At 42.1% G+C, this 24,446-nt stretch overlaps 1 protein-coding gene across 1 annotated transcript in view; it reads right to left on the bottom strand.

Moving 5' to 3' along the window:
• LOC139409066 (3',5'-cyclic-AMP phosphodiesterase 4C-like) overlaps nt 1-24,446 on the bottom strand; it is a 175,871-nt gene that overhangs the window by 105,737 nt on the left and 45,688 nt on the right. Inside the window, exon 3 of the mRNA XM_071153739.1 lies at nt 18,661-18,863. Coding sequence (XP_071009840.1) covers nt 18,661-18,863 — 203 coding nt within the window. The remainder of the gene's footprint in view (nt 1-18,660; nt 18,864-24,446) is intronic.

Genomic DNA, 24,446 nt, shown 5'->3' with positions numbered 1-24,446 from the left:
CTGCAAATTTACCAAGACCTGGCCGTCCCTCTAAACTTTCAGCTCATACAAGGAGAAGACTGATCAGAGATGCAGCCAAGAGGCCCATGATCACTCTGGATGAACTGCAGAGATCTACAGCTGAGGTGGGAGACTCTGTCCATAGGACAACAATCAAGTCGTATATTGCACAAATCTGGCCTTTATGGAAGAGTGGCAAGAAGAAAGCCATTTCTTAAAGATATCCATAAAAAGTGTTGTTTAAAGTTTGCCACAAGCCACCTGGGAGACACACCAAACATGTGGAAGAAGGTGCTCTGGTCAGATGAAACCAAAATTGAACTTTTTGGCAACAATGCAAAACGTTATGTTTGGCGTAAAAGCAACACAGCTCATCACCCTGACACCACCATCCCCACTGTCAAACATGGTGGTGGCAGCATCATGGTTTGGGCCTGCTTTTCTTCAGCAGGGACAGGGAAGATGGTTAAAATTGATGGGAAGATGGATGGAGCCAAATACAGGACCATTCTGGAAGAAAACCTGATGGAGTCTGCAAAAGACCTGAGACTGGGACGGAGATTTGTCTTCCAACAAGACAATGATCCAAAACATAAAGCAAAATCTACAATGGAATGGTTCAAAAATAAACATATCCAGGTGTTAGAATGGCCAAGTCAAAGTCCAGACCTGAATCCAATCGAGAATCTGTGGAAAGAACTGAAAACTGCTGTTCACAAATGCTCTCCATCCAACCTCACTGAGCTCGAGCTGTTTTGCAAGGAGGAATGGGAAAAAATGTCAGTCTCTCGATGTGCAAAACTGATAGAGACATACCCCAAGCGACTTACAGCTGTAATCGCAGCAAAAGGTGGCGCTACAAAGTATTAACTTAAGGGGGCTGAATAATTTTGCACGCCCAATTTTTCAGTTTTTGATTTGTTAAAAAAGTTTGAAATATCCAATAAATGTCGTTCCACTTCATGATTGTGTCCCACTTGTTGTTGATTCTTCACAAAAAAATACAGTTTTATATCTTTATGTTTGAAGCCTGAAATGTGGCAAAAGGTCGCAAAGTTCAAGGGGGCCGAATACTTTCGCAAGGCACTGTATATTTTCCATAAGCAAAAATATTGGATTTACAGCCGTTTGAAGCTGGTGTAAAAACCCATGGTGTATTTTTTTTATAGTATTATTTATATTATATATTTTTTTTACACCAGATACAAAAGAATCATAATGAGTAAATAATATGGGCAAGCTAGAAATTGGCTGTCAGAAGTATTACAATGTAACTTTTAAAATCGGTCTGTCTGCATATTTCAAGACATGGCATATATGAGTGTAGTGAGACACCCAATGGGCTGGACGATTCTCTTCTCGTCACTCATTTTGAAAAAAACGTACACTAAACACTTGGAAAATCAATCAATCCACCATCATTACCACAATAGAATAATCAAATGATCTATTATTGAAATGTTGAAATAGCATGGGCGACCGAGAAAAACAAATTGGTACAATTTAAGGCCATGTGGAAAACAACAGTGCAGTCACAAGAGATGGGAGTGAGAGCATGTGTGTCTGGGCAGATGAGATGTATTTGTTGTTTGTGCACGTCTGTAAGTTATTGTTCGTATGTGTATGTTTGTAAGTGGTGTAAAAAAAATCATTTATAATCATCCGGAAGAAAAAAAACGGGTGAAGCAGTGTTCAACAATGATATATATTATTTTAAAAAACCTCTTTGGTTTTGCTGTCGTTGGAGGACACCCTCTGAAGTGAGCTTCTAAAATAGAATGTCATCATCCCTCTCCCCCCCTGCAAACAGAGCTCCATTTCCTTTTCCCAGAATCACGAGTGCTCACTGTAGACTCCCGGCCCTACTCATCACAGCATGGTCTTTTGGCGGATGCAAGCACGACACGGTGCTCACTGATAACCCTGCCTGGCCCCCATTTCGCATTCATCACACACTCCTGGGCAGGCTGACGCCTTGGACGTTCCAAAGAAATCACCACCAAAAAGACTTGGCTCAACAAGAGGAGGATGACAAGGCTTTGCTCTCATGTCCATGTCAAATCAAATCAAAGTTTATTTGTCACGTGCGCCGAATACAACCTTACAGTGAATTGCTTACTTACAGGCTCTAACCAATAGTGCAAAAAATGTATTTGGTGAACAATAGGTAAGTGAAGAAATAAAACAACAGTAAAAAGACTATATACAATAGCTATATACAATAGCGAGGCTATAAAAGTAGCGAGGCTACATACAGACACCGGTTAGTCAGGCTGATTGAGGTAGTATGTACATGTAGATATAGTTAAAGTGACTATGCATATATGATGAACAGAGAGTAGCAGTAGCGTAAAAGAGGGGTTGGCGGTGGTGGGTGGCGGGACACAATGCAGATAGCCCGGTTAGCCAATGTGCAGGAGCACTGGTTTGTTGGCCCAATTGAGGTAGTATGTACATGAATGTATAGTTTAAGTGACTATGCATATATGCTAAAAAGAGAGTAGCAGCAGCGTAAAAAGAGGGATTGGGGGGGGGGGGGTTCATAATACAAATAGTCCGGGTAGCCATTTGATTACGTTTTCAGGAGTTTTATGGCTTGGGGGTAAAAACTGTTGAGAAGCCTTTTTGTCCTAGACTTGGCACTCCGGTACCGCTTGCCATGCGGTAGCAGAGAGAACAGTCTATGACTGGGGTGGCTGGGGTCTTTGACAATTTTTAGGGCCTTCCTCTGACACCGCCTCGGCCAACAGTTCCCCCCCCCCCCCCGCAGCTACAAGTCCAAGCCCAAGCCTCTCCAGGTTCTCCTTTACCCAAATCCAGATAGCAGATGTTCTGAAAGAGCTGGAAAACCCGGGCCCGTACAAATCAGCTGGGCTTGACAATCTGGACCCTCTGTTTCTGAAACTATCCGCCGCCATTGTCGCAACCCCTATTACCAGCCTGTTCAAACACTCTTTCATATCATCTGAGATCCCCAAGGATTGGAAAGCTGCCGCAGTCATCCTCCTCTTCAAAGGGGGAGACACCCTGGACCCAAACTGTTACAGACCTATATCCATCCTGCCCTGCCTATCTAAGGTCTTCGAAAGCCAAGTCAACAAACAGGTCACTGACCATCTCGAATCCCACCGTACCTTCTCCGCTGTGCAATCTGGTTTCCGAGCCGGTCACGGGTGCACCTCAGCCAAACTCAAGGTACTAAACGATATCATAACCGCCATCGATAAAAGACAGTACTGTGCAGCCGTCTTCATCGACCTTGCCAAGGCTTTCGACTCTGTCAATCACCATATTCTTATTGGCAGACTCGGTAGCCTCGGTTTTTCTGATGACTGCCTTGCCTGGTTCACCAACTACTTTGCAGACAGAGTTCAGTGTGTCAAATCGGAGGGCATATTGTCCGGTCCTCTGGCAGTCTCTATGGGGGTGCCACAGGGTTCAATTCTCAGGCCGACTCTTTTCTCTGTATATATCAATGATGTTGCTCTTGCTGCGGGCGATTCCCTGATCCACCATCCGCAGACGATACCATTCTGTATACTTCCGGCCCGTCCGTGGACACTGTGCTATCTAACCTCCAAACGAGCTACAATGCCATACAACACTCCTTCCGTGGCCTCCAACTGCTCTTAAACGCTAGTAAAACCAAATGCATGCTTTTCAACCGTTCGCTGCCTGCACCCGCACGCCCGACTAGCAGCACCACCCTGGATGGTTCCGACCTTGAATATGTGGACATCTATAAGTACCTAGGTGTCTGGCTAGACTGTAAACTCTCCTTCCAGACTCATATCAAACATCTCCAATCTAAAATCAAATCTAGAGTCGGCTTTCTATTCCGCAACAAAGCCTCCTTCACTCACGCCGCCAAACTTACCCTAGTAAAACAAACTATCCTACCGATCCTCGATTTTGGCGATGTCAGAGGCCGAGCAATTGCCGTACCAGGCAGTGATGCAACCAGTCAGGAAGTTCTCGATGTTGCAGCTGTAGAACCTTTTGAGGATCTCAGGACCCATGCTAAAAGGCTTTGTCGTGCCCTCTTCACAACTGTCTTGGTGTGTTTGGACCATTCTAGTTTGTTGTTGATGTGGACACCAAGGAACTTGAAGCTCTCAACCTGCTCCACTACAGCCCCGTCGATGAGAATGGGGGCATGCTCGGTCCTCCTATAGTCCACAATCATCTCTTTAGTCTTGGTTACGTTGAGGGATAGGTTGTTATTCTGGCACCACCCGGCCAGGTCTCTGACCTCCTCCCTATAGGCTGTCTCGTCGTTGTCTGTTGCTACTGAGATAATTGAGTTTAAAAAAGGTTCAATATATTTGCCTATGGAGACAATGGTGTTGTCCAGGTGACACAAAGGTAAGTTCTAATCTATTACAGCAGGCTGACTCACCGGCTAAGAAATCAGCATGTTTACAGCTACGGGCCATAGTCATTTGGCTGGAAAGGTGGGAAAACAAACCCTGGCCTTCATTGAGACAATTAAGAAGGGGGGTTTTAGTTTCATATTTGACAGACCCATCTTGAAGATAGGTATCCTTTTTATGAGTCGTTCTTGGTTATCCTTGTAAGCAGAGCAATTTATGTCAAAGTACCAATATAAAAGTAATCTGAATACAGGTATCAGGTAACATTGAGTCATAAAATAGAAACAGACAAGACCATAGTACTATAGCTACCAGGTACAGATTTTTCCATGAGCAATTGGACAACTTGGTAGGTATTGAGTAAACACTGTAAATGTTGAATGTGGATCTCTGTACAGCTTCAAGGCAGCTCTGCAGTTCTCTCGTCACAAATCTTCCAATCAAATTGTATTTGTCACATGCGCCAAATAGAACAGATGTAGACCTTACAGTGAAATGCTTACTTACAAGCCCTTAACCAATAATGCAGTTTTAAAGAAAAACAAGTATTTACTAAAATAAACTGAAGTAAAAAATGTATCTTGGGGTGAGAATGGAGAGACAGTTTTTTTTGCTATACTATAATACTGGGCTGCCAGCCCAGGGAAACAAATAGCCCCAAACAAATCTGAATCATTAGAGGTCCTGGTCATCCATACATAAAGACCATTAAACCTGAACCATTCGTATTTTGAATGCACTGCTTTGTCAATAGCCAACAGAAAGAACATACGAAAAATAAACAACGCATTGGGTCTCGGAAAGCTCTTGATAGAGTAGAACAAATGATGCGCATTAACTCCTAGCCTTCACGAGACAATGGGAGTGATTCTAATCAAATAATTACCTGGAACGTTTCCATGGCCATGAGTAAAGAAGAAGACAAACGGTGCTAATGCTTAAGACCAGGCGACCCAAGTCCCTTACAAAAACACTGATATAAATGCAAACACATATTTTCAAGTGGATGAACTTAGAACCTCATCAAGCTTTGAGAAGGACCATTTTAATGGGCTTAATGTGCAAGGATTAGAACCTCATCAAGCTTTGAGAAGGACAATTTTAATGGGCAAGGATTAGAACCTCATCAAGCTTTGAGAAGGACCATTTTAATGGGCTTAATGTGAAGGATTAGAATCTCATCAAGCTTTGAGAAGGACCATTTTAATGGGCTTAATGTGCAAGGATTAGAACCTCATCAAGCTTTGAGAAGGACCATTTTAATGGGCTTAATGTGAAGGATTAGAACCTCATCAAGCTTTGAGAAGGACCATGTTAATGGGCTTAATGTGAAGGATTAGAACCTCATCAAGCTTTGAGAAGGACCATTTTAATGGGCTTAATGTGAAGGATTCGAACCTCATCAAGCTTTGAGAAGGACCATTTTAATGGACTTAATGTGAAGGATTAGAAACTCATCAAGCTTTGAGAAGGACCATTTTAATGGGCTTAATGTGAAGGATTAGAACCTCATCAAACTTTGAGAAGGACCATTTTAATGGGCTTAATGTGCAAGGATTAGAACCTCATCAAGCTTTGAGAAGGACCATTTTAATGGGTTTAATGTGAAGGATTAGAACCTCATCAAGCTTTGAGAAGGACCATTTTAATGGGCTTAATGTGAAGGATTAGAACCTCATCAAGCTTTGAGAATGACCATTTTAATGGGCTTAATGTGAAGGATTAGAACCTCATCAAGCTTTGAGAATGACCATTTTAATGGGCTTAATGTGCAAGGATTAGAACCTAATTTGCACCTCATCAGAAAAAAACTCCCGACCTGCCATGAATGAGAGAATCGGAGAGCAAATGAGAAATCATCTCTCTGATGATGACCATTTCTGAGGGGGGAACAAGGTATGCATGAGACACCTAAGGCCAGTATTTGTAGAGAAACTGCTCTGGCGAGATGGACCATTTTGGGACCCAGCGAGAATATCAGTACGACACTACAACCTCCCATCCTGACCTCGCTCTCTAACAGCGCACTGGACTTCCTTTCGTTCCTACTCATCTGGCTTGTGATCAAGCAGAGGCTTCCTCCTTAATCTCCTAATGCTCGGCTGGCTTCCGTCCGACACAGTGCTTAATTTGTAAATTGGGAGGTGCTGGAACAAAAAGTGCTCAGAGAGGGGGGTGACCTTTGGGGCACCAGAACGCGAGAAAAAAATAACTTTGATAATAAAGCATTGCATGCATTATCATCGCTATTGCGTAGTGGCATTGAGCACTATAGCCGAGGGGCTTGCAGAAGTTGCACACACGGGGAAGATTTTTTTAAGCCTAGGGTCCAGGTAAATGTGGCATTTTATAAAACGCATTTAATGGAATTGTACATCATTTTAGATGACTGGAGACTTCAGCAGTATCTTTTTTAATACCTCACAAATGATTGAAATGATTGAAAGGAAATTACCCTGTCCTGAATCAAATCAATAGCCCAGGCCTAGCTGTGTGGAGACACACATATTGTACAACGAGGAGGAAGTTAGTCCAACAAAAAAAAGCTTTCCAGTTTCACTCAGTCACCCAGTGATGCGCAGTTCCAATCACCGGCAACAGTCGATGCGCAAAGTGACAAAAGCCTATCCCCTCTCTTGTTTTACGTTGTAAAACAATGCTGTTCGCTCAATAGGCCTAATTTGGTTTGGATAATACATTTTTGCAGCCTACAGACCGATAAGTATTTTCTTTCCAACCTGTGTTTTCCAGCGATTGTATTCAAAATATTGCAAAAGGCCTGTTTTGGCTGCATGCTGTTCACTGACAGACTTGCCGCTTGCTCCTGACTGTAGGCCTGCCTTGTGATTGGGCTACACACAATCCACAGCTACGCTACTGTGGGTCAATTATAGGCCTGGTGTAGTATTCGGAATGATTTCATTTTGTTCTGAACAGACTTTGGCAAATGTATTTCAATTTCTCAGGGGTGCTGCGGCACCCTTCCTGCAGCTATGATTCTATAAGGAAATAAATGATGTGCAACGCTGGAGAGATGAGAGTCGCAGGCTCATGTCTATTAGAGTAGAGAGAGGGAGAGAGATCATAGACCTTGAATCACATTCTAGTTCTGGGTGAGATACAGGCAAGTTTCTCTCTCTCTCATCACAGCAATGGCCGCAAGTTGGTCTATAGGCAACAATGTCGCGCATTCAATAATGTAGAATAATAGTGAAGACATCAAAACTATGAAAATAACACATATGGAATCATTTAGTAACCCTCCCAAAAAAGTGTTAGTGAATGAGTAGGGGAATGGATGATCTCTGCATGTGTGGTTTCCACTGTGAAGCATGGAGGTGGTGGTGTGATGGTGCTTTTCTGGTTACACTGTCTGTGATTTAGAATTCAAGGCACACTTAACCAGCACGGCTATCCCATCTGGTTTGCGCTTAGTGGGACTATCATTTGTTTTTCAACAGGACAATGACCCAAAACACACCTCCAGGCTGTGTAAGGGCTATTTGACCAAGGAGAGTGATGGAGTGCTGCATCAGATGACCTGGCCTCCACAATCACCCAACCTCAACCCAATTGAGATGGTTTGGGATGAGTTGGACAGCAGAGGGAAGGAAAAGCAGCCAACAAGTGCTCAGCATATGTGGGAACTCCTTCAAGAGTGTTGGAAAAGCATTCCAGGTGAAGCTGGTTGAGAGAATGCCAAGAGTGTGCAAAGCAGTCATCAAGGCAAAGAGAGGCTACTTTGAAGAATATCAAATATATTTTGATCTGTTTAACACTTTTTTGGTTACTACATGATTACATATGTGTTATTTCATAGTTGTGATGTCTTCACTATTATTCTACAATGTAGAAACTAGTAAAAAAATTAAGGAACACCCTTGAATGAGTAGGTGCGTCCAAACTTTTGACTGGTACTGTAATGATGATGATTCATGATTTTGACTTGCTGAGAAACGCTGCTCGGAGGAGACAGACCGCAAGGTTTATACAAATCTCCACTATTGAAAACCAATTGCTAGTCTAAAAGAAATTGGAGATAATGTCTAGGTTCTTTTTACAGCAGAGATCAAGTTTATAAATGATCTGACAGGGCTGATGAGACTGTGGATTGCACAGTGAGATGGAACAGAGTAAATAGGCATTTCAACATCATAGCTTTAGCCGGTGGTAACTTCTGGAATAGACACTGGCTGGAATGGGGTTTTAACCAATCAGCATCCATGATTATAATACAAGGCTCATGTCAAATACCAGGGCATGTACCCGTAGTGATTGGGGAGAAAAATGTATAGTTACATATCGCAATATTATTTTGGCACAATATTCTATTGATATGAGTCAAAGTATCGATTTGTACTAATAAATAAACTCCATAACAGCAGTAGTTTTTCATCCTATAGCTTGTTCTCCATCTTCTTTGTAAATAGTGAGCCAACATGTTTTCAGCACATTTATTTCCCTGACTGATCAAAACTAATTTTATCATGCTCTCTCTAGTCTCTCTGCAGCAGACATACAGTATAGTGAGCAATATGTTCGGGAACATCAAATCACAATAGAAGAGTCGCAGGGTCGAATCGCAATATATATTGAATCATTAGAATCAAAATACATATTGTGAGGTGAATGGCAATCCCTTGCCCTATGTACCAGGACATCCAAATCAGTAATGCAACGGCTGGCATTTACAGGTCACCCCATCAGAACATAGCACCCATAAGCTTTTATAAATTCTCGAATATAACACAAATCCTGCACACTGAAACCGTTTCTATGCTCAATGTTAACATTGGCTAGTTTAATCATAAACCAGTAGATTTAAAACTGGGGCTTGATAACCCCTTTCCAACACAGACCTTTAGCCATTATCACTCGAAAACAGATGGGTGCCATGGCAACATTATCCATGGAATGGCTAATCCTTCCACTGTCTCAGTGTTAAAAGTGCTTTAAAAGCAAACAGAGCATCTGAGTAAAACGGCAGCAGCACTGACCACATATGGGTCACTCTTCCCAGAAGCATGACCTCATACAGCCCAGCTGGGGAGCACTGACAGAGAGGCAGCGTCTGGGGCGGTCCACAGGCCTGGCTCAGCTCAGCAGCACTAACACAGACCTTTATTAAAGGCTCTGTTTCCTCACGGCCAACATGTGAACGGCATGGAGACACCGGCAAGCGGCTTGGGTAGACAGCAAGAAGCAGGCTACATTCAGGAACATTTGAGGATTTGCGCCATTTTGTCAACACACCTCAATCCTCAAACAAATGCTGTTCTTAGGGCCTTATCTAATCAGAACCATAAAAAAACAACACACAACACAGTTTCCATCAGCAAAGTCAGGAGCATCCCTCACACCTCAGCCACGGAGCAGTCCGTTCATCTCTCTCTACCTTGCCCATGTGAACTGAGTCATCAGTGTGGGATAAAAATGTCATGAGACAATAGAGGAGAGCTGCATTCATTCATACATAAATACGAGGCACCGGGGAGGCAGAATGCAGGGAGTGAGTCACGTCTCTACTCCTACCTGAAGCCTGCAGTGATTTCAATGCCATACTATCCTCAATGCCAAACAGCCAGCGGCAGTCAGTAGGCAGCTTTAATGGCAGTGGGCCCCTCCAGAGTGGATAAATGAGGTGAAATGTGACGTGAAACGCTGCAATGCTATAATGGTAGGCCCCAGTCATGAACCATTACTGACCCCAGTACAAAATGTTTCCAGCCCAAAAAGCCAGGGTCACAAAGATCACAGGAAATCACAGCTGAATGGGTTGAAGGTGTCACTTCAATCTGATGTAAATTGATGATGGATGACGATGTCAATGATTTGAATGAATGTCTGATCTTATTTTAAAGTGACCATGTAATGTTAGCCTACACGTGGCTTACAGAAGAAAGGGATTCAGCCACAACACAACACCCTCTCACGCCGGTTAGTCCAATATCTATAGACAGTTAATGAAAAGCAACCAAACAACAAGAAACATTTCCCCCAGGATCAAACTTAAGACTGCAGACAGATGACCTCATAGACCACAGAGACGGGGAAGGTCCCTTTGCAATATACTCTCACTTTAGTAGGCCAACGCTGTTCTAGCACAAACTACCCCTAGCCACACTGTCTTTCCAGGGGAAATGCTCAGCAACCCAGTGTGTGTTTGTGTGCGTGTCTGATTGCAAAATTAAGTAATGTAAAAAATAAAGGCTCTTTTGTTGCATCATAACAACAAAAGATAATTACAGGGATAGTTTGAATTGACGTTGGTGGTTAGGAGAACTAACAACAAAGGCAAGGAGAATTTATATAAAAGGTTAGGTGAATTTGGTTAAGGCTAGAAAAAGGGTTGGGTTAAGGGGTAGCTAAAATGCTACAGTTGGCCCAGATGCGACTAGAACACATAACCTTTGGATTTCTAGACTGTTAAGCACTGAAGTACATATGAACAGGAGACAGCTTCCAAGATGGCAGACCATTGTTTTTAACATAATCTGCTCACATTCGCATACGCCGTGTCATGCTGGTTGCCATCTGCTTTACAGAGCCGATAACGCCTGCAAACTAGCACTCAGTGCACACTGAAGCAGTGTGAGCAACGACGACGTCATCACGTTAGAAACATGACAGACATTGGATGAATATAAAATGTCCATATTTTCCTCTGTGAGTGACGGAATACAAATCGGTATCAAAGAATTACTTGAATAAGTAAATGGATATTTTTTTGCCACAAAAGTGATGAAAAAAAGTGTATTTTTTTTAATTGGGACTTCTCTATGGGCAGTCTATGGGAATTGTATTTTCGGCTCGACTAAACTGCAATACCGAAAGTGTCCTTTGAGCACAGTGGAAAGTGTGCTTCTCATTGTAATGGCCCAAATGGAATCAATGGAATGGAGTCAAACATGTTGTTTCCATATGTTTGATACTGTCCCATTTATTCCATTCCAGCCATTACAATGAGCCCATCCTCCTATAGCTCCCCCCACCAGCCTCCACTGACACCCACCCATCCTCCGCTGACCAACCTCCCTCCAAACATTTCTGCCTTCAGTAACCTTCTGTCTTTGGTAACCATACCAAACGTAACATATCACACTTATTGGAGGTGCAAGGATTTACGTGAAATACCAAACGTCTGTCCAATGAGCCCAGTCTGGTCAAAGAGGTAGTTAGTTCCTTTTATTCTGGAATTATGCACACACTTCAATCAGCATGAGCTCAATATCTTTCTGTGTTAAGAGCTAAATCAGTGCATCCTGACTGACTTTACTTCACACAAAATGGAGAGTGTGGGGAGGATATTGGCATTCTAATTAAGTTGAGTAGCTTGCTGAGACACCGCCATTTAATTGAGCACTTTTATCCCTCTCATTTATTATGAACTTTGGAAGTGACAATAAGGCAGTTGCAAAAAGAGATCAAGAGGTTAGTAAGGCTATTTAAAACACCATTAATGATGACGCATTACAATTACCGTTTAAATGCGGATGGCCACGACAATCGTGGCTTTTTCAGCCCAGGGCGATCCTTCTCCATAGTTCTGTTGCGAGTCAGGTAACGCTCTGTGTCGGAGTGAAAACGCTGCTTGATTCGGATGTGAGTTCTTGGTTGTCGCCACAAGTGTTTGGGTGCCTTGGCGGAACCAGCACTTTCTCTACTTAGACCTGTGCACTCCATCTTTTCGGTTGTTCCCTCCAACATCAGTAGGCTACCTCTTCGTATGAAACTTCAATGTGCGCTACAGGCGATGGCACATTGCGCTGTCCACGACACGAGGTGCTGAAACGAGGGAACGTCAGATAGGAAAGTTCTTCTGCGTCAATATCGACATAACCCCAGGGGATATAAAATCCACAAACAAATAATATTAACTCTTCAAATATTATACAAAACTATTCATTGGATACTCTTTTCTATCGCTGCCTTTCAATCTATGGAGATTCATCGGTTGTCAAAAATGTTTTTCCAATCCTCGCTCTCGCAATGTAGCCTACATGTGCGTATAACGAGTAAAAGAAAACAACTTTTTCGCCCATTTCAGAAACCTCTTCAAACGGCAGGATGTCGGAGTGAGAGGAGCATCTATCGATAGGTGAACTCAACTCACTCCGCTGCTTGTGTTGTTGGGCTCCCATCTGCGCGCGTTATGAAGCAGTTCAGCAAACCGTTGGAACCGCGCGAGCACGACTGACGCGAGGTATTCATCACATTACATCATCGGGTGAGCAACATTGACTAGGAATTCTGGAAACTATTAATCCTTCTGTGAAATAAAACATTGATTTGTTATGTTATCAACTTTGGACACTTTCAAGTTGGCTTCTTCATGGGGTTCAAATCATTAAAGTGAAAATGGCCCCCACTTTTCTGTGATCCAATTGAAGGGATTATGTTTAAAAAATAAACATCACTCTAAAATCATTTCCGTATTTTGTTCAGTTAAAAACAGACTACAAAAGATATTCAGTCACTCAAGGGGGGCAAGGAAAGTTTAATAAAGTCAGTTCATTCCTATTAAATGTGTTTCTTTATAATGCTGGTAAATGATTTCAATAAAAAGGGAACAGTTTTATTTAACTTTCATTTCCCTCCAAGATAGATAGAATATAATTAATTGCACTTGCAGTTCCAGTTTGTTCTCTTTTATTTCCTTCACCATGATACTACCTTTGGACTGTGACATATCAACATTGTTTCTTCATCTCATTATCAGTTTATGGTTACTGCTATGAATAAGATGGTATTCTAGTATTGATAAACTATGACTCAGAGTTGATATAGCCCTCTACAGACTTATATACCATGTGATGCTCAACATGAAAAGGCAATAACACTCTCCATACACTCCACATAGCCCTGACATCCAGTCATTTTTATTTGACAGTAATAGACCTTTGAATACATTCTGTACCAAAAAGCCCTGCATAATTGCACAAAGTTTTCAAATGAATTACCGAGGATTCGGCCATTCATTTTCTCTCTAGATCTGAGCATGTCACTGTGCCCTTTTCCCGGCTTTGCAAACATGATGGGCTCTTATTGGAATAGGAGAGAGAGCGCAAGCAATATGAAGAGAGGGAAAGATGTGAGACAACTAAAAAATGAGAGAAAACCGAGAGGGCAGAGAGGAAGAAAGAAAAAAGGGAGAAAAATGGAGAGAAAGACATGACAAACAGACATGGAGAGAGAGAGAGCAAGAGAACCAGGCAAGACTCTCCCCCTCCCCATATCTTCTCTGACCTTTCTCCCACTTGCCTCTTCCGGGCCATTCCAGTAATTACCCATCAATTCATAAGGAGAAAGGAGAATCATTAACACCCGTAACACAGCAACAACCAACAACAAAAGCCCATCATACAGAATCCTGCCTCCTTTCCTGTCATCTTGCCTCTGTGAGGCCTGCGATGCCGAGAAGAAGACGGTAGAAACGTCAGCTCAGAGAGGATACATGTACCGCCGGGCCATAACGAAATTTATGGATAAACAAACACAGACACAATAAAGCAGGTGACCTCCGTTGACCTGCGGCTGGGAGAGGGAGAGGCGGGAAGCAGCCGTCAGACAGAAGGCTTTTCTTAACCCCCTCTGGGCTTAGAGAGATACAGGATTCAGAGAGATTCCACCTTCATATTATTGACTGAGCGGAATCTGGGCCACAAAGATAAATAGGGGCAGGGAGGCGTGATAGGAAGGCGCTGAGTGAGTGAGTGCATAAACACTGGGACAAACACAGACATACTGATAACTGGCAAAATAAAGGACACAATTTAGTAAATTAGGGACACAAAGTACATTTAAAGCAGATACCTCCACACAGGTGTGGTTCCTGAGTTAATTAAGCAATTAACATCATGCTTTTAGGTTCATGTATAAAATGCCCAGTTACCCATTATTTTGGCTACCATGGCTCGAAGAAGATCTCAGTGACTTTGATAGAGAGGTCTCAAAGGAGCATAGGGTTTTTAAAAAGGTGTGTGTTTATGTGTGTGTCTCAGTCAGTCACCAGATCTCAACCCAACTGAACACTTATGGGAGATTCTGGAGTGGCGCCTGAAACAGCAACAAATTATCAACAAAACACCAAATTATGGAATTTCATGTGGAAGAATGGTGTCACATAGATAGACATCCATAGACTTCCAATAGAATACCAGACACTTGTAGAATCTATGCCAAGGTGCACTGAAGCTGTTACGGCGGCTTGTGGCGGCTCAATGCCCTATTAAGACACTTTATATTGGGGTTTCCTTTATTTTGGAAGTTACCTGTACGTCCAAGCACACGCACACACATCCACAAAAGTTATTCAGTCTCCGCTTCCCTCAGCCTTGGCTAGATTAGCTTGATGTGAAAACCAAGTGTCACAGGTGCAGTGCAGTTTCCATTCCAGCTAATTTGACTGCTTTGAAAGAAAGTCAGTTGACAGTCTGTCCTTCTGACATGACATACTGTAACATTCTCCTGAAGTGTGGAGAAAATTCAAACCCTTGCAGCAGGCATAAATATCACACAGTAGCCTTCTCAATGAATCACACTGCGGACCTCTCGTGGCTTGTTGAGCACATAGAGGGAGAGAAACGAGAGATTGTGCAGGGTCGGGGAGTAACAGAGCGAATCTGACAAGTCGGCGGCCACTATGACACAGCACGTGTTTGATGGATCACAGGGAAAAAGCCGGAATAGGCTTTTTTAGGCTACAGTTCAAGCTATGTCTTCCAATGGTGCGACAGCTGTCGGCATCCAAAGATTATTCAACTTCAATAAATGCCTGGAGGTAAGGACACCGGCGGTGGTGTAGCCTAAGGGCGATACGGATATCACGTATTATTGATATCTACATAGTGCAATGATGTGAATCACACTGCTTCTCTCTCATTTAGCCATTTGTGCTTTACGGATTGTGGTTGTTGCGGATGGCTGTTCACAAATGTATATGTGTATTTTAACCCAAAAATGGTTGACGTGAACTTAACAATGCCTCACTAATTCAACTGTCACACCACATGAGAATCCAAAATATAAGATTGTTTTTCTCCAATGTTAAAAAACATGGTAAATGTAAACAAACAGTATATAGCCTCAAAACATGGTTAAAACAATCATTTTGATATCCTGGATGGTCAGTCCTTGCTTCCATAGCTCTGTCTATTACCTTAGAAACATTTCTCCAGAAACATCCCTCAGCTTTCTACCAAAACAGAGGCGGGTTTTCGCTTTGTTGTTGTTTCAACTGTGGATTCGCCCTTTAAACAGCTGCAAATTATCGAGATATCAAAGTGTCACCAACAGCATATGGCATACTTTTGTCACATGCAAATAGCACTTTTCGGTAGTGCTCAAAGCATGCCATTTCATGATAACATAAAAAATGGCGGTGCAATGGATAGCAGCCACTTTACGGGCTATTTTGTAATTTTTTTTGCGCTGATCTTAACTTTGTATGGTAGATGATGTCTCCACCATCGTTTCCTATGACCGAAAAGAGCGTCTGGACATCAGAACAGCGACCACTCACCTCGATTTGGATGAAGGTTTTTGCTTGCGGAGGTGTGTGTCTCTTTGTTAACAACAGCTGGTGTGTAATCTCTGATATTAAGGAAGTCTCGAGGTTCTGCTCACCTGTGTTAAAATACCACATGGGTCTCCTGAGTGACACTGCGGTCTAAGGCACTGCATTGCCGTGCTAGAGGTGTCACTACAGACCCGGGTTTGATCCCGGGCTGTGTCGCAGGCGGCCGCGACCGGGAGACCCATGAGGCGGCGCACAATTGGCCCAGTGTCGTCCAGGTTGGGGGAAGGTTTGGCCAGCCGGGATGTCCTTGTCCCATCGCGTTCTAGTGTCCCCTTGTGGCGGGCCGGGCGCATGCACGCCGACTTCAGTCGCCAGTTGTACGGCGTTTCCTCCGACACATTGGTGCAGCTCGCTTCCGGGTGAAGCGAGCAGTGTGTCAAGAAGCAGTGCAACTTTTGACAGGGTTGTTTCGGAGGACGCATGGCTCTCGACCTTCGCGTCTCCCAAGTCCGTATGTATGTATGTATGTATATATATACACACACACACACACACACACACACACACACACAAGTCATGATAAGCTGTAGACCTCAGTATTTATACCAAGAGGAGTTTTCATCTATATTTCTCATAGCTGTCTATTTACCACCACAAACTGACGCTGGCACTTAGACCACACTCAAAGAGCTGTATAGGGCCATAAGCAAACAAGAAATTGCTCATCATAGGCGGTGCTCCTAGTGGCCAGAGAAACTGAAATCCATTTTACCAAATTTCTACAAGCATGTCACCTGTGCAACCTTTACTCCACACACAGAAACGCATACAAAACTCTCCCTTGGCAGATCTGACTATAACTCTACCCTCATGATTCCAAGCAAAAACTCAAACAGGAAGTACCAGTGACCCGCTCAATATAGAAGTGGTCTGATGAAGCGGATGCTAAGCTAGCACAGACTGAAATATGTTCCGGGATTCATCCAATGGCATTGAGGCATTTACCACATCAGTCACCGACTGGGAATTGATGTAAAATATATCACTAGCCACTTTAAACAATGCTACTTAATATAATGTTTACATACCCTACATTATTCATCTCATATGTATACGTATATACTGTACTCTATATCATCTACTGCATCTTTATGTAATACATGTATCACTAGCCACTTTAAACTATGCCACTTTGTTTACATACTCATCTCATATGTATATACTGTACTCGATACCATCTACTGCATCTTGCATATGCCGCTCTGTACCATCACTCATTCATATATCGTTATGTACATATTCTTTATCCCTTTACACTTGTGTGTATAAGGTAGTAGTTTTGGAATTGTTAGTTAGATTACTCGTTGGTTATTACTGCATTGTCGGAACTAGAAGCACAAGCATTTCGCTACACACGCATTAACATCTGCTAACCATGTGCATGTGACAAATAAATTTGATTTGATTTGACTTCATTAATAAGTGCATCGACGACCTCGTCCCCACAGTGATCGTACATACATATCCCAACCAGAAGCTAGGGATTACAAGCAACATCCGAACTGAGCTAGAGCTGCCGTTTTCAAGGAGCAGGACACTCATCCGTATGCGTGTAAGAAATCCCGCTACTACCATCAAACAGGCAAAGCGTCAACAGGACTAAGATCGAATCCTACTACACCGGCTCTGATGCTTGTCGGATATTTCAGGGCTTACAAACTACCATCAATTACAAATGGAAAGCCAGCCGCGAGCTTCCAAGTGATGTGAGCCTACCAGATGACCTAAATGTCTTCTATTCTCACTTCAAGGCAAGAAACACTGAACCATGCATGAGAACAGCTGATCCAAACAGCTGTTCCGGACGACTGTATGATCATGCTCTCCGTAGCCGATGTGAGTATGACCTTTAAACAGGTTAACATTCTGACGGATTAACAGTACACCAAGGTAAAATATCTAAATGACTATCGCCCCGTAGCACTCACATCTGTAGCCATGAGATGCTTTAAAAGGCTGGTCATGGCTCATATCAACACCATCATCCAAGAGCCACAGGTGGCACAATCTCTATTGCACTCCACACTGCCCTATACCACCTGGACAACTAAATCATAAACAACAGAGTAGGCTAATAGGTCCTTTAGTTGTGGGGTTATGCCCAGGTAGAACAATCTGTCTAATCTATACTTCCATATTTCCAAATCCTATTCTTGAAGATCAAGGGGAATTAAATTAATTGTAATGACTGGAAATCTGACAGACTTAGCTTTTAATGTAAATATATAACAATTCATATTATCATCTGTAGTAGAAAGCAATTGGTTAAAAGAAGCCTACATAACCAGCCCATAAAGTAAAATGCAACATAAATGTATGGCCAGTAAACTCTAACATTGATTTATCCTGCAATAGATGTCATTCAATTGGTAATATTATTTTTGTCTTCTTCTAATGACTCTTAAGGGGAAAGTAATCTAAAATTAACTAAAAGTAAGCAAATTACAATACTGAGTTTGATAATCAAAAAGTTACATTACTGATTACAATTCTGGACAAGTAACTAGTAACTAACGGATTACATTTAGAAAGTAAACTACCCAACCCTGAGATTGTGAGTACTCGAGTGACAGAGTGAGAAATAAAGAGAGGCAGCTCTCGACAGAGCGAGTGTTTCTAATGAAATGAGAGAGAACGAAAAACAGATGATGGAAACAGACAGAGCATTACAGAGACATAGTTGAAAGAGTAACAAGCTGCTCCACTGACTTGGAGTTGTTGATGGTCTCCAGGCTCGTGGCAGCCACGCTGGCAAGGGCATTCCTGTAGAGGGCCTCCAGGTCCAGCAGCCTGCGGTGGTCCTGGGTGTGGGTGGAGTGGCGCCGAGACAGTGGGGGCAGCAGTATTGTCCCTGAGAAACGCCGCCGCACTGCATAGCTGAGGTTGGCCGTGGGTAGAGAGTCCCTCAGACTCTGTGGAGGAAACAAAATACAATCAGAGGACAGGTATTCTGATCAATTATAAAATCATTTTAGAAAGTATTTTTGACATATTTCTATTGACATTTCTGTCCGCAAGGGATATTATTTAGCTCCGTTTCAGGAAAAGCAATCACTTAGATTTTTCTTTTATTGTTGAGTAAAATATGAAGGGAATTTGAGAACTCTATGAACATCTACATGTGGCGGGAAAACTTGAGACCGAAGTAATACCTTGTCCAGGATATCACAATGTTGTTGCATTTATGAGAAGCTAAAACTTATGAAAAACTAAAATGTAATTTCTTTGGACCACAAAGTAATACAATTCTCAATGTAAGATCTTCCGCAGCTAGATTACAGCGTCCTGACAAATAGCATGACGACACTCAGACACTAAACAATGGATTCTCACAACAGGGCAATAACTGCAAGGGTTAAATGTATCAACTCAACTGGAACCAGTGAATGTAACAGGCCTCTGTGTATACATGTGGGACAACAAGGCTCAGAGAATGAGTTGATGTGATGTGTCAGACCATTTCAAGAGTGTGACATAAGTTCAACACAAAAAGCCTCACACTTGAACACATCTTCACCCAATGCCAAAAACACAATTACCAGAGTGACAAAGTGGACTCAGCTCAATACATATATTTCCTAATTATTGAGTGCACTAACCCAAACCATGCTTGACTGGTCCCCTTGTGTTCTAAGGAGTGAGAATTCAGAGACTGGACGAGTATTGATTCCTGCCTTGTTGTTAACACCTGAGGCCTGAGTGGTTAACTGCCTTAAGCCTGGCATTAATCAAGTTTCCCATCAATGAAGGGTTTCAAAGTGAAGTCAAGCCATCTGTGTGAGTTTGTGGTGTACCCATTTCGATTTTTTTTTTGTCCAAAATGTTACATATTGCAGCTTTAAAGCGGTAATTCATATTTAATATGCGTTTGATGAGTTCGATACAATTCCATTTATTCCGTTCCAGCCAATACTATGAGCCCCTCCTCCCCAATTAAGGTGCCACCAACCTCCTGCGCTAAACAGTGCATGGGTTAAATTGGCTGGTGTGAAGTAGCCTGCCAGAATATACTATTCCATTTCTACTGCGCCATCTGGATATATTTTTACCTGGTGTTATTTTGAGCCTGTGGTTGCAAAAAGGGAACATACGGAGGGGAAATACATAGACATGTCTAATTCAGTATATTCTTGCTTTGAGAAGTTGAGATTGGTTGCAATTAAAATGAATAGAAATGAAAAACAAAGCACTTTCTTCTGAAACGCGTCAGTCTATTCTTCTTCTGAGAAATGAAGGCTATTCCATGCGAGAAATTGCCAAGAAACTGAAGATCTCGTACAACGCTTTGTACTACTCCCTTCACAGAAACTGGCTCTAACCAGACTAGAAAGAGGAATGGGAGGCCCTGGTGCACAACTGAGCAAGAGGACAAGTGACATTAGTGTCTAGTTTGAGAAACAGAAGCCTCAAGTCCTCAACTGGCAGCTTCATGAAATAGGACCCGCAAAACACCAGTTTCAACGTCAACAGTGAAAAGGAGACTCTGGGATGCTGGCCTTCTAGGCAGAGTTCCTCTGTCCAGTGTCTGTTTTTTTGCCCATCTTAATCTTTTCTTTTTATTGGCCAGTCTAAGATATGGCTTTTTCTTTGCAACTCTGCAAAACTCTAAAACAAGTTTTAATGACTCCAAAATGTTGGATTTCAAATAATTAATTTGTATTGCCTGCATTTCGGAACATACATCACGTCAGACAATTGTCCACAAAGTACAAGAATATATATATAAAAAAATGTAAATAGCACCCCAAAACATATCCAAATTGTTGATGTGTTATTTCATAAGATAAACAATCCTATCTTATGAAATCTTAAAATGGATTTATATTATTTCATGAACCCAACAGTCCAAACTTCAGACTAAAGCCTCAGCTGAACTTGATGTTCACACTCAGATTGCAATCTGATAAAAACAAAGCATGAGAGCGTGTGACACTGTCGTAAGTTGTATTAACACAGATACAGTTGAAGTCAGAAGTTTACATACACTTAGGTTGGAGTCATTAAAACTTGTTTTTCAACCACTCCACAAATTTCTTGTTAACTAACTATAGATTTGGAAAGTCGGTAAGGACAATTTTTCAAACATTTTTTAACAGACAGATTATTTCACTTAAAATTCACTGTATCACAATTCCAGTGGGTCAGAAGTTTGCATACACTAAATTGACTGTGCCTTTAAACAGCTTGGAAAATTCCAGATAATGAAGTCATGGCTTTAGATGCTCCTGATAGGCTAATTGGCATAATTTGAGTCAATTGGAGGTGTACCTGTGGATGTATTGCAAGGCCTACCTTCGAACTCAGTGCCTCTTTGCTTGATATCATGAGAAAATCAAAAGAAATCAGCCAAGACTTACATACAAAGGAGGAACTTTTTGAAGCAATTCAATCTTTTCAGTCTGGAAAAACACCAGGGCTCAATGGTATACCAGTAGTATACCTTCTTATCAGACCTTCTTTGATGTACTCAAAGATCCATTATTAGCATGTTTTAATTACTCCTATAAAAGTAGTAGACTTTTAGGTACTCAACAAGAAGGTCTGATTTAAATACTACTGAAACAGGAGCCAGGTGGTAAGTATAAAGATCTAATTCATTTAAGGCTTCTTACACTTCAATGTTGTGATGCAGAAATCCTGACCAAATGCATAGCACATAGAATAAAAAAAAGGTTTTACCAGATGTTGTTTTACATGGAAGATATATTGTAGATAATGTACAATAATTACTTGAAACAATTGAACATTACGAAACATCAAAAGACACCAGGCCTGGTCTTCATAGCAGATTTTGAAAAGGCGTTTGATAAAGTACGACTCTAATTTCTATATAAATGCCTGGATTACTTTAATTTCGGTGAATCTCTTACACAATGGGTTAAAGTTATGTACAGCAACCCCAGGTGTAAAACAGTAAATAACGGTTACTTGTCAGAACGTATTGAGCTTTTACAGAGGAGCAAAACAAGGCTGTCTGTCTCCATATCTATTTATTATGGCCATTCAAATGCTAGCTATTAAATAAGAAACTTGAGTCATCGGCATACATTGACACTATTGTTTTTATCCCCTGGAATTCCAACCCTTGGATGTTCTTGTTGGATCTAAAGTCCGTAATCTGGATCCCTGCACATCCTTATTGAAGATCTTGATCACTTTTCTAGCCTCTCTGGACTAAAACCCAATTATGACAAGTGTTGATCATTAAAAAAGTGCTTACACTACCTTGTAGTTTACCAATAAAATGGGCGGATGGTGAAGTAGAGCTCAAAAAACATAAATTAACTATGAAAATGAAAAATAGACAAGATTCTGCAACCATGGAGAGGTAAATACTTGTCTATTTATGGAAACATCACATGTACTTTTTTAAATCATATGAGAGAAAAAGGTTATTTTATTTGGAATGCCAAGCCAAACAAAATTAAACATGCTTATTTACAGTTGAAGTCGGAAGTTTACATACACTTAGGTTGGAGTCATTAAAACTTGTTTTTCAACCACTCCACTAATTTCTTGTTAAAAAACTATAGGTTTTAAAGGGCCTCCCGGGTGGCGCAGTGGTTAAGGGCGCTGTACTGCAGCGCCAGCTGTGCCATCAGAGTTCCTGGGTTCGCTCCCAGGCTCTGTCGTAACCGGCCGTGACCGGGAGGTCCGTGGGGCGACGCACAATTGGCCTAGCGTCGCCCGGGTTAGGGAGGGCTTGGTCGGTAGGGGTGTCCTTGTCTCATCGCGCACCAGCAACTCCTGTGGCGGGCTGGGCGCAGTGTGCGCTAACCAAGGTGGCCAGGTGCACGGTGATTCCTCCGGCGCATTGGTGCGGCTGGCTTCCGGGTTGGATGCGTGCTGTGTGGCTTGGTTGGGTTGTGTATCGGAGGACGCATGACTTTCAACCTTCGTCTCTCCCGAGCCCGTATGGGAGTTGTAGCGATGAGACAAGATAGTAGCTACTACAACAATTGGATACCACGAAATTGGGGAGAAAAAGGGGTAAAAAAAAAAAAACTATAGGTTTTGGCAAGTCGGTTCGGACATCTAGTAATTTTGCCAACAATTGTTTACAGACAGATTATTTCACTTATAATTCACTGTATCACAATTCCAGTGGGTTAGAAGTTTACATACACAAAGTTGACTGTGCTTTTAAATAGCTTGGAAAATTCCAGATAATGATGTCATGGCTTTAGAAGCTTCTGAAAGGCTAAATGATATCAATTGAGTCAAGAAATCAGCCAAGACCTCAGAAAAAAAATTGTATACCTCCACAATTCTGGTTCATCCTTGGGAGCAATTTCTAAACGCCTGAAGGTACCACGTTCATCTGTACAAACAATAGTATGCAAGTATAAATACCATGGGACAATGCAGCCGTCATACCTCTCAGGAAGGAGACGCGTCCTGTCTCCTAGAGATTAATGTACTTTGGTGCGAAAAGTGTCAATAAATCCCAGAACAACAGCAAAGGACCTTGTGAAGATGCTGGAAGAAACAATACAAAAGTATCTATATCCACAGTAAAGCAAGTCCTACATCGACATAACCTGAAAGACCCCTCAGCAAGGACGAAGCCACTGCTCCAAAACCATGATAAAAAAGCCATACTACGGTTTGCAACTGTACATGGGGACAAAGATCGTACTTTTTGGAGAAATGTCCTTTGGTCTGATGAAACAAAAATTGAACTGTTTGGCCATAAAAGGGGGAGGCTTGCATGCCGAAGAACACCATCTCAACCAGGAAGCACGGGGGTGGCAGCATCATGTTGTGGGGGTGCTTTGCTGCAGGACTGGTGCACTTCACAAAATAGATGGCATCATGAGGAGGACAATTATGTGGATATATTGAAGCAACATCTCAAGACATCAGTCAGGAAGTTAAACCTTGGACGCAAATGGGTCTTCCAAAATGGACAATGACCCCAAGCATACTTCCAAAGTTGTGGCAAAATGGCTTAAGGACAACAAAGTCAAGGTATTGGAGTGGCCATCACAAAGCCCTGACCTCAATCCTATAGAAAATGTGTGGGTAGAACTGAAAAAGTGTGTGCGAGCAAGGAGGCCTATAAACCTGACTCAGTTACACCAGCTCTGTCTGGAGGAATGGGCCAAAATTTACCCAACTTATTGTGGGATGCTTGTGGAAGGCTACCCGAAACATTTGACCCAAGTTAAACAATTTGAAGGCAATTCTACCAAATACTAATTGAGTGTATGTGAACTTCTGACCCACTGGGAATGTGATGAAAGAAATCATTCTCTCTACTATTATTCTGACATGTTCACATTCTTAAAATAAAGTGGTGATCCTAACTGACCTAAAACAGGGAATATTTACTAGGAATTGTCAGGAATTGTGAAACTGAGTTTCAATGTATTTGGCTAAGGTGTATGTAAACTTCCGACTTCAAATGTATGTCTCCCAGACAGTGCCAGAGCGAGCACTGAACAAAAATATAGATGCAACATGTAAAGTGTTGGTTTCATGAGTCGAAATAA

The sequence above is a fragment of the Oncorhynchus clarkii genome, chromosome 5 (assembly GCF_045791955.1).
Source record: "Oncorhynchus clarkii lewisi isolate Uvic-CL-2024 chromosome 5, UVic_Ocla_1.0, whole genome shotgun sequence".
NCBI lineage: Eukaryota > Metazoa > Chordata > Actinopteri > Salmoniformes > Salmonidae > Oncorhynchus > Oncorhynchus clarkii.
The sequence above is the reverse complement of the archived record's forward strand: the minus strand, read 5'-3'. Positions and strand labels throughout refer to the sequence as shown.